General features: G+C 33.2%; 1 protein-coding gene across 3 annotated transcripts in view; it reads right to left on the bottom strand.

Moving 5' to 3' along the window:
- Window positions 1–408: 408 nt before the first annotated feature.
- LOC100917842 (sodium channel protein type 1 subunit alpha) overlaps window positions 409–11,463 on the bottom strand; it is a 208,351-nt gene continuing 197,296 nt past the window's right edge. For all 3 annotated transcript variants that reach the window (XM_031960540.1, XM_031960538.1, XM_031960539.1), the window contains exons 26-28: window positions 10,719–10,823; window positions 7,641–7,911; window positions 409–3,724 (exon numbers count right to left, since the gene is read on the bottom strand). In XM_031960540.1, coding sequence (XP_031816400.1) covers window positions 2,559–3,724; window positions 7,641–7,911; window positions 10,719–10,823 — 1,542 coding nt within the window. In that variant the 3' untranslated portion in view covers window positions 409–2,558. The remainder of the gene's footprint in view (window positions 3,725–7,640; window positions 7,912–10,718; window positions 10,824–11,463) is intronic.

The raw sequence follows: 11,463 nt of genomic DNA, 5'->3' as shown, positions 1-11,463 counted from the left end.
GCACTTTAAGGTTTGCAAAACACTTTACACGTGTTATTTCTTTTAACTCTCACAACAACCCTGTGAGGTAGGTACTATTATTATTATTAGCCCCATTTTACAATGAGGAAACTGAGTTTGAGAGAAATTAAGTGACTTTCTGAGAGTCATATAGCTAATAAATGAGATAGAATTCAAACTTGTTTTCCTGACTCCAAATCCAGAATTCTATTCATGTCTATTGTGCTATTTCATTGCTTTTTCTAGATCCGGATGATAAGGTACTACAGCATATTGAATGTGTGTATGTGTATGTATCCAGCCAAGTCCCGTTGTTTTAAAAGCTTGTTCTGCCTCTTTCTTTCCTCTGCTTTACTAATAATTATAAAATGACATTCCTTAAAGTGATAAAAAGAGGTTAGCTAAACATACAATAAAAAAGTAATCTTTATTATTTTGGCGCATTGGTAATGTTGCTTAGCATCATTTAGGGTAATAGTAGCATTTTCCTGCATGCAGTTCACGAATACAGTTTATTTAAGCAGTTTTAAAGGGGTGGTGGGGTGGTGGGAAGGAGTCTACAGTTTGTTTAAGAAATACAAAATGTTCTGATGTGACTGATCATACAAGTTCACTATTTGGTTCTTGTGAAAAAGAAAATATGGTGGAACCCATATTATATTTCAAACAGTTCTATTGCTGCATGACTCCAAAGGAATAAAAAGAATGGAAGGTTAATGATTAGAACAAAAGGGAATGACCATCTTAAATTGTTGATGCAGGCAGTACCAGGGATTTTTAACAAAAATGCACACCTTTTTCTAATCTCAAAGTATAATTTGGAAGCAACTTGTGAATCCACTGTTTTCTTTTTAAATTTAAATCATTTGACATTGGCAAATGTGATTTGAAAAAGCAGAAATCTACAACTACCCATTCTTTTTCATTTCCCATTTAACAAATATCTTTCATGAGAAAATGCTATGGACAGAAAGTAAGAAAAGTGACTGTGACATCAACCTGAAGTTAATTTTCATTTTTTTGTTTTATGTACATAATGCTGAAAAATAAAATAAAATGTTTTTTTTTTTTTTTTTTACAGTATTTATATTTGGTTATAAAATTCTAAACACATTTTTTTTTTTAAACAGGTTAAGCAGTTTGTATCATGTCTGTACAGTTTGGCTATACACCGTAAGTTATTTACTTAAAATTTAAAAATACAAACCCCAAAGCTCTTAAAGTGCTGCAAACTATTGCTTAATGACTTAAAGGAATGAGCTCTGTTGAACTTGAGTTCCATGACTTTACCACTGATATATGTTTTCCCATAGGAGGTTCTCAACAGTGGAAAGAGCAGGATACAGCAGCATAGGCAATATAAACATGCACTGATAGCATCCAAACTATCTCTAATGGTACAGATTATATTATATAACCTTTTGAAAGCTTGCACTCTACACTTCTTGTGGTACATATTTGATGCAATAAATACTGTGCTCTGGTCATTATTTGTTTGCTCAAACATGCACCACAGAATAAAATGTCTATTTACATAATACAGGGCATTTTGTAACATGGATGTCAATCTTGTTGAGAGCTGAAGATGGCTAAACAAAGTACAGGATTAAGCAGAACTTTATAAAGGGTTATTTTGGTCATTTCTGTTTTTTAGGGGCAGCCTCATTAAGTTATTCAGTGTTCTGTTTTACATAATAAAGAAAAACGTAACATTTGTGACTTCAGACGTTTGTATGAAGTTTGCACCTACTGAGATGTAATGGCCAGCCTAAAACAATCCACTTATTATGTTCTTGGGTGGGGTTGGGGGAGGCTTTCTGGGTATAAAAGACTTATCTGACTTTAATCTAAACACAATCAGATAAGTACCTCCCGTTTATTTTCCAAATCCCCTCCCAAAACACTGAAGTAATTGAAAAATCCATTGGTTTCCTTGTAACTTTTTCTCATGCATGATCTTTAAGTGCAGCATGCCTTCATGCAAACCATTTCTTTGTATATATTGGAGGAGCCATATGGTAAAACCCTCAGAGGTCATACCTGTAAAGTAGTTCTTAACCCCGTTTCCCAACATAAACCCCATTTACAAAAATAGTCACATATAACAGTCACATATAATAAACAACATATGAATTAAAAAAAAGATGAATCCACTAACAGATTTTGTAAAAATATGACAAATGTGGCAGTTGAGATGCAAACAGTGAATACGATTACTATACTAAAGTATTTTATGTTACCCCCACCCAAAATTTTAGGTTTGCACCCCCTTTTAAACTGGTCCCTACAGTCTGAGTAGCCATGTGTCTTTTCTCTTCAGCAGTGTCAGCTGGTAGTGAGAACAGTAACCTCTTGTCAAGGTGGTCTCCCCTTTAAGCAGAGTCACAGTTTGCTGACGAGGGGTCACTGTCTTATTATAGGCACTGACCTTAAGAGTATATTTTTGTAAAAACAGTCAGTTTGGCATGAACCTCCTAATGGAGTCCTGTTGACAAAAATACACCACCTTCCTAGGCTGTAAACAATTTGTCACATAATCATTTTTTATTTGCATTTGTTCACTTTCCCTTGGCCTTGTCATCTTTGTCTTCTCTTTCATGTTTCTCTAGGATTGGCTTTGTTACTCGATCATAGGAAGGTGGACAAGCCGCTGTGGACATGGTCAGATCTGTTTTTTCTGTGATAGAGTTTTCAATAAGAATGTCGTCTTTAACCAGAAGGTTTGCCCCACCTTTGAGTTTATTTTTGTTATAAGTAAATGAGGCTTGTTTTACCGTTCGCTTTAAAAGATGACGTCTGTAAGCCCGTTGAATGATAACAGCAGATACTTCCTCTTGTTTTCTTTTTAGTGTTGTGGTAATTGGCTCATAAGAGGCTTTGGAAGGATTAGATGCCATGAATCTCTCTTCCATCTGTATTCTGAGAGCATCCATCTCTCCACTCTCTCCCAAAACACGCTTTGTAAAAGCAAATAGGATGTCAAGGCAGTGAATTCGATCCCCACTCACCATGGGCAGATCCATGGCAATAAGCTGAATTTTGTTTGGCTGTGGTAAATTGAGAGGTGGATCCAGAGCTGCTGCAAATTGAGAAAGTTTTTCAAATTCCATGAATTGAGTGGCATCAGGATCAAACTTCTCCCAAACCTCATAGAACATCTCAAAGTCATCTTCACTCAGGGGCTCAGCACTTTCTTCAGTAGCAACACTGAAATTTTCTAGAATAACAGCAATGTACATATTTACAACTACCAGAAATGAGATAATAATATAACTGACAAAAAAGAAAATCCCAACTGAGGGGTTGCCACAATCTCCTTTGACTGAACTTCCAGGGTGTACTTTTTGAGGATCACAATCTGGTGGTCCGCTGTTAAGAATGGGTGCAAGCAAACCATCCCAACCAGCAGATGTGGTAATTTGGAAGAGACAGATCATGCTGTTGCCAAAGGTTTCAAAGTTGAACATATCATCAATTCCAACTTCCCTCTTGACATAGGCAAAATTAGACATTCCAAAAATAGCATAAATAAACATAACCAGGAAGAGTAGGAGGCCAATGTTAAACAGAGCAGGGAGGGACATCATCAAAGCAAAGAGAAGTGTTCTGATTCCCTTTGCTCCTTTGATAAGACGGAGGATTCGTCCAATCCTGGCGAGACGGATCACTCGAAACAGGGTAGGGGACACGAAATATTTTTCTATCAGCTCTGCCAGAAACATACCTATTAAAAATTTAAAATGAAGGAAAAATATTAATATAAGAATTCTTTTTTTTTAAATCTCTGCTTAACAATACAAAATAACCTATTGGTCTGGTTACCAATATATATTAATATAACTTCTCATTCAGTTCAATTTTAATAAGTGAATGCATTTCAACAATCACTCATTTATTTAACATGTATTAGATTGACTGACTCAGAATTTTAGAATACCACAATGCTTTTACACATATAATGTATTTATAACTTTTTTTCATTACATTAAATTGAATTAGAGATAGGAAGAATTTAAAAAGTTATCAAGTTCAATCCCCATATTTTATTAATTAATTGAATGTCTGCTATAGATGTAATCCATAGGAAAGAAGGAAACAGGCATTTATTAAGCATCTACTATATGTCAAGGGAAGAACCAACAAAAGTAGCAGTCAGTTTCAACTCTCAAAAATTTTACAATAATAAAGAAAACATATATCTATGTGAAACAATTAGAAAACAATTGTCATACACAGAATTCCCTTATGCAGTTCAAAAGTTTAATAACATGTTGAATATTATACTTTATTATAAAAAAAATTCTACATCTTCTTATCATTCAGGCATATGTCTGATCCATAGTCAAAAGAAAAATGACTGTTATAGATGAAGAGGTCAACTCATAGCAGATTCACAATCTATAAACAGTGTGAGAAAAAGTTCAATTTGTCTTTAATTATAATTTTCAAGTTGTTTCTTGAAACAACCTGAAATATCATCCTACAGTTTTAATTAACAAAAAGCTAACATTTTAAAAGTACACAATTTATGTGAATTTATGTGAAGGCTCTACATGAAATATACTTTAATATAGACTATTAGTGGTTCTCAAAATGTGGTCTAGGACCACTAAGGGTCCCCAGGACTCTTTTTTCTCTATTATTATAAGTTTTTTGAGAGTTGAAAGCAAGGCTACTACTTTTGTTGGTTCTTCCCTTTGCATATAGTATAATTGTTTTTTGCTTTGCCAGTATTCCACCATTCACGGGAAAGGCTCGAAAAAGTTGCCTTCTATAGATTGCTGTTGGTGAATGTTAATGACTGAAAAAGTTAAGAAGATGGCTTTACAGAGATAATGGTGGGATCCTATTGACTCAGTTTTCCCTACTGTGCTATTTCCTTTCTGAACAGAAATGTTTCCCATCTGTTTGACTCTGAGTCAGACTAGTATACTTGTTGCTGATGTAAAATGTTGTTGAGTGATTAACTGTTCAAAGGTATTTATGACTTTTACTCAAAATCAAATAGAGGTATGGGATTTTTTCCCCCTCTTTTTTATACCTATAATAAGTTAGTCTGTGGCTATGTTTAAGCTTGTTCTATTTGTTGTTGTTTGTTTTTATTTGTGTAACAGTATCCTTTCTCTTTTCTTAACATTTTTCTCTGACAAGTGTAAGAAAACAACACATTATTTTATAATGTATCTTTTCAATATAACCAGGAAGCATTCTGAATTGTTATAATGTACAAGTACAAAAGATCCTATTTACTTTGCTTTTACTGTTTTGTCATTGTGCCCATTTCTTGAATTAACTTCCTTATCTGTATGACTAGGGAAAATCAGTTCTTAGACTTGCTCAGTATTTTAATAATTGTATATTTATGTCTAAGATTACATGGTATCACATCTTTCTGGATGATATGAAGATAATATATACTAAAAGGGCATAGAATTATGTCTCTCTCTTAAAATATTGGGATGTTTCCCTTTGAGAACTGGGATATATATGCTTTTCTTTCAAATGTTTCGTTTGTTAAAGGAATATATTTAAAACTTCTTGCCATAGCTGTAATTGTATTAGTATTTTAAAAAATTCTGTTTGAGATTATATGATGATAAACTGTGATGGATTTAGCTCTTCTCAACAAAATGGTGATTCAAGGTAATTCCAAGAGACTTGAGATGGAAAACACCATCCACATCCAGAGAGAGAACTATGGAATAGATCAAAGCATAATATTTCTATCTCTTTGTTGATTTGTTTTCTTTCTCATGGTTTTTTTTCCTTTTGGTCTGATTTTTCTTGTAAAACATGAGTTTAAAAAAGGTTTAAACTTTTTTTTTTTTTAAAAGATTTAAAGAATTGCACATATTTAACCTATAACAGATTACTCATTTCCTAGGGAGGGGAAAGATAAAGAAAGAAGGGGAAAAATTTGAAAGCCAAAGCCTTACAAAAATGGATGTTGAAAACTATTTTTACCTGATTTGGAAAAATAAAATACTATTAAAATTTTTTAAAAAGAATATATTCATCTTTAAAAGCTTCTATCATTGTACTAGTGAAAAAACAATGGAAAAGGCTAGGTAATGACAATTCTTTTAAATAATGTATTTTAAATTTTCAACCTGAAGCTCCTAGGGAACTATTGAACTTCTTTCTTTTACAAATAAACAGTCATGATGTCTATGCACATAGATGGTTTAGTAATAGGTTTTGAATAGATTTTATTAGAAGAATTTGGATAAGTTTTCATTATAGGCTTTTGTATTGAAATCCTCACATATAGAATTATTTTTGATTGTCAAGAAACATTCAAAATTACTATACTTGGAAGTTAATACACTGAGAAAAGAGAAAAATATTTGTGGTCCTCAGGATGACCAGAAATAGAAAGCTCCTTATGGAGCTTGATGGATTTTTGCAGTCACAAAATTTTAAAGCACCAAACTTTAGGAAAAGGGTTCATCTTGAATTTGTTGAAACTCATACATTATATGGACTGATTGTCTATAATAACTCAATATAAGAAGGAGAGTTAAATGTATGTAATTTAAAAAAATAAAGTTTGCACTGTGTTTGAATTATTTGGTCAAAAGACCAGTTTTCTAATCAGGAAGATACTAAGAAGTTACTAATTTATAAAGAATAGATTTTTAACATCATAGCTAATTTTTTTTTACCAAAATGTCAAATAATTTAAAAAAATTGTATCATGTTTTCTGAGCTATTTAAAAAGTGACCTTTTTTGCTTGAGATTTTTTCCCCTCACTGATAATATCAAGAGACAGGAAGACTTATTTTAACGAAGTCTAATTTTTTGACCCAGTTATAGCATTATCCATATCATGTACAGCATAGAAAGAATATGTAAGCATAGAAAAAATAAATAATGAATGAAGACTGAAATTCCCTCAATTTTCAGATAAATTATAGGTAGTCTATAGATATCTTGTTTATAACATTAACTCCATAAGGTTTGAATTGGTTTTTATCACAGAAAATAATTGCTGAAAGACCAATTTGAGTAGATTTTGTCAGGTCCTACTAAATTATACATGGTATTTTCATTAGCAGATTTAAGCAGAATTATTTGGGAGAAACATCTCTTTAAAACTATCCTAGGAGAAAAGGTCCATTCCAGATATTGTTATCAACTGAAACCCCAATTAAGGTTACTAGGTTGTTGACTCAGGGATGTATGTCTGAGTTTCAATGAACTTAACCAAATACTTTGGGAACAGTTATCAAGGCCAGACTCTTTTGATAGAATTTCTAAGGGAAAATGTTTTCCAGAAGTAGACAACTCCATGTGGTAGACAGCTAAATCCAAGTTGATAGGATAAGAAATATGTTACTTAAATGGACAAAACTGGATTTTGTACATGTCTTTGATCAAACCCTTATCTTCTAAAATGAAAATAAAATGCACAAACCTTCAAAATTAACAAAAAACCTTATTTTTCCTAAGAAAAATATATTTCAGATATGGAGAGAATATAAAATTCTTAAGTTTCCTTAGAGGACTCTTTGTAATGGTCAAGGCTAAATATAAATCAAAAATGAATTCTTATCATCACCTATTGACAGTCACTCTACTTGATAATTTAACTTTCATTTTTTTGAAAGACTAACATAAGATGAAAACTACTTCTTACCTACAATGGAGAGAATAACTACCACAAAATCAAATATGTTCCATCCTATGGTGAAGTAGTAATGGCGAAGGGAGATCATCTTCAGCACACATTCTCCAGTGAAGAGGACAATGAACACCAAATTAATCCGGGATAGAATGCTAGTCATTTCTTCACTCTGATCATCAGTCTCCACCATCATGGTGACCATATTGAGGCAGATGAGAATCATGATACTGATATCAAAGACTTGTCTGGTTACAAAATCAAAAACCATTCCCTGGAATTTGTTCTGAAGAAGAGAAATCACTTTAATAATCATACTAATACTGTAGCACTATATATTTTCTACAACTGAACCCAAGAAGCATGGAATTATGGAGGCAAAGTGATGTACAGAGTAGCTCTCAAAGAGCTGCATTCTATTCTTGGCCCTATCATAATAAAATAATAATAACAACAACAATAGTAATAGCTGACATTTATGTAGTATTGGAAGATTGATAAAATGCGTTCTTCACAACAATTGAGTGCTATAGGTATTATTATTCCAAACTACATATCAGAAAATAGGTTTCCAAATATAATATTTCAGGACCTAGATTTTTGTGCTCAGGTCTATTGAGTTCAAGTCAAGCATCCTTCCATGATATCATGTTGCCTTACTTATTATTGTTTGGAGTAAGCTAAGACTCTTATTTTTAAGGAGTCCTCCCATCTCTAGCACAAGGGAAAATGATTTTCTTGATTACAAGAAACAAACAAACTTTCAAGGTACTTGGCTTTCCTGATGTATAATTTCATTTTTCACAGGTGGTAAGTTTACTCCCAAAGATCAAGTTTCCTGGTTCTTCACAAAAATAAGAGAGCTATTATTTACCTATTAATAGTAGTAAATCTAAAGATAGCTCACATTTAAGTCATACTGTGTTTGTCTTTCCTCTACTTTCACTCACTACGAGAAGTCATGAGGATAATCTCAGATTTTCAAAGGGACAATTTCTCTCAAGCTGGAAAGACTTCCAGTATGAACTTGGTGAGAAACTGTATGCCCTTTGTTTATAGACCAGTTTAGCTAAGTTCAGAGAGAGTTATATCAAATCTTGAACACTATCTACTAAGATTTTGATGATTATTATCTGTTTTAATAGAACTGTGCTATGAGCCAGGCATTGTGTTATAATATACACAAAGTCATATGCATGTTATTTCTTAGCTATGATTGCTGAATATTTCTCTATCACCAATAGTATTCATGTGTTACTATAGGGTAAATAGTATAAATATGATCATTGTAATTTTATAGACAAGGAAACTAGATAGATTATATGAGTGGGAGAAAGTATTACAGTTAAGTGAAAAAAAAAGACAGGATTGAAATTTGGTATTCTGATTTAAAGCCTAATGCTCTTTAAGGCTTACTGTTTTGCCTTACTATTCATTTCTAAAGTCTTCTAAATGATCACTATAAGTTTCTATGTAAAATGCACAAAGGAAAGAATACCTGACTTGGCATCAAAAAACCTAGATTTAAATCTTGATTCTACTTAGTTGCTTAACTCTCAGCAAATTACTTAATCTCCTTTAGCCTCAAGATAATTTGTAAAATGGGGATAATTCTTATACTAATTATCTTGTGGGGTTGTTGTGAACAGTGACTTAAAAATGTTAGGCCTATATTATATTTAGGAAGCTTAGTGGCACAATGGATAGCATGTAGGACTTGAAATGAGGAGATGTAGATTGAAATCAATTTTCTCAAGTTGTGTGACTCTGGGCAAGCACCCTTCCTAAGCCTCAGTTTTTTCTTCTTTAAAATGGGGATAAAAATAACATTGAATTCACAAAGTTGTGAAGATTAAGATAATATAGCATGAAGTATTTGTGTATGTGTGTGTGTGTGTGTGTGTGTGTGTATGTGTGTGTGGAACTATGCAAATGTTACTTACTATTAAGAATATTTTGCTGAACTGATTGTCATAGCATGCATAATGATGCGTGTGTGTAAATTATCAGTAGTTGCTACTGAATCATCAGCAGCAACACCTTGATACCTAACATAACAATTAGAATGGATTTTTAATCTAACTAGATTATAGACTCCTTGAGATCAGAAGTGTTTCTTTTTTTATGTTCTCCGAAAGTACCAAGTAATTTTCATTACACAGTAAGTCCTCAGCAATTATCATTGATTTTGGGAAATTATTTGATCTTGGAATTGTCTGTTGATAACTTTCCACCCAAGTTCTATTCAAATATATTACTATGGCATGGAGGTGGAACTTGGGATCTCAAGGACTATGCCAAGAAAATTCAAGCTTTATCAAAATCTAACTGTTATGCTACAGTTTCCTTAAATTGTTCTGCCTCAGTTCCTTGAATTATTCTGCCTCAGTCCCCCTGGTTGCAACCCCCTTCCCTGCCATTAAGACAGAAATAACTAGCCCTGACTATTAGCATTCTATAGAGCCATAAAATGCAGATGGCTTATCTCCAAGTTATCAGGATTTATGATCCTTCCTTACCCCAAACCCGTCAGAACCAAATTATGATCTGTTCCTGGAAGTTCCCGCTCACTAAAGCTCTAACCCACCCTGCTTTGTTCCCTTAATCTCTGGAGTCCTACAAGAATCTCTGGAATCCATCACTCACTGCTGGATAGTTTGAGACTTGAGTCCAATCCAGCCCATTATGGATCTTGTTTTGCTCTCAGCACAATCTCTCCCTCTCAAATAAAATATTAAAAACTCTCTAATTTCTATTTTGCCTCAGTTTCTCTGGCATTACACTAACAAGCTCAAAAGGCCAGAGAAGAAAAACTATAGGCCTGTTTCCATAGTGCCAGCCAAACTAAATTCAGAGTCTCAGTACCATTTTGGTAGCAGGTAATGCAGTTTTCAGCCATTTACTACCTTATGATGGTGCATTGAGGCCTAGAAGGTTTGTTATCTGAACTGATGGGACAAAGTGACCATACCAGTGAATTTGTGTCTTCTTGATATATTCAAGTTTAAATAGCCCTTGTGTTAAAAATCTCATGAAAAAACTTTTAAAAAAAATGTTTATTTCCATTTGCACAAAAGTTATAGTATGGCTTACCCCTGGACGTGGTATTGGTTTTTGTGGTTTCTTGGACCCCAATTTTTTCATTGCATTGTAGTATTTTTTCTGTTCCTCTGTCATGAAGATATCTTGGCCTCCAAAGTATAGAGATAAAATAAAAACTGGTTAATATTGTCACTCTCTTCAGAGTTTAATCCCTGAGAATTGCAGATTTACAATAAGTAAACTATGAAAAAGGAATTAGAAGTAGAAGCTTTAAAAGTAAATACAGGCTTTCCCTTGATATTTCCCTGGGCTAGCATGTTAGATGGGTCTATATAATCTTTTTTAAAAAAGTAATTTCCTCTGGTAAAACAACGACCTAGAAACTACTTTCTTTCTCTCACAAATATATCCAGAAGTTCAAGAGAACATTTCTATTACCTCAGATAAAATAAACCACATTTTTATGCCTTTTTGCCATTTGGTTCCACATTTAAATACTGCTAAATATAGTCAAACTGCAGGCTGCTCTGGTACCTAGAAGACAAGATGAAGGGCCCGAGGAATGGCCCTCCATGCTCTAAGCTATCAGGAGCAAAGAAGAGTTTGTTTTAAATGTATGCCAAGAACCAAAACAAGAACTTCAGTGTGAAAATAAAGTTAAATTATTCAAAGACACCAAGATGTATCCTGAATTTTGGCAGGAGATGTCAGAATAGAAGAATGTTATTATAGAGAAGAGAGATGGAATGGTCACTAAAAATCTGATGCTAAAAACAACAATAGCATCAACAATTCC

The sequence above is a fragment of the Sarcophilus harrisii genome, chromosome 3, assembly GCF_902635505.1.
Source record: "Sarcophilus harrisii chromosome 3, mSarHar1.11, whole genome shotgun sequence".
Classification (NCBI taxonomy): domain Eukaryota; kingdom Metazoa; phylum Chordata; class Mammalia; order Dasyuromorphia; family Dasyuridae; genus Sarcophilus; species Sarcophilus harrisii.
This window is presented reverse-complemented; position numbering and strand designations above follow the sequence as displayed.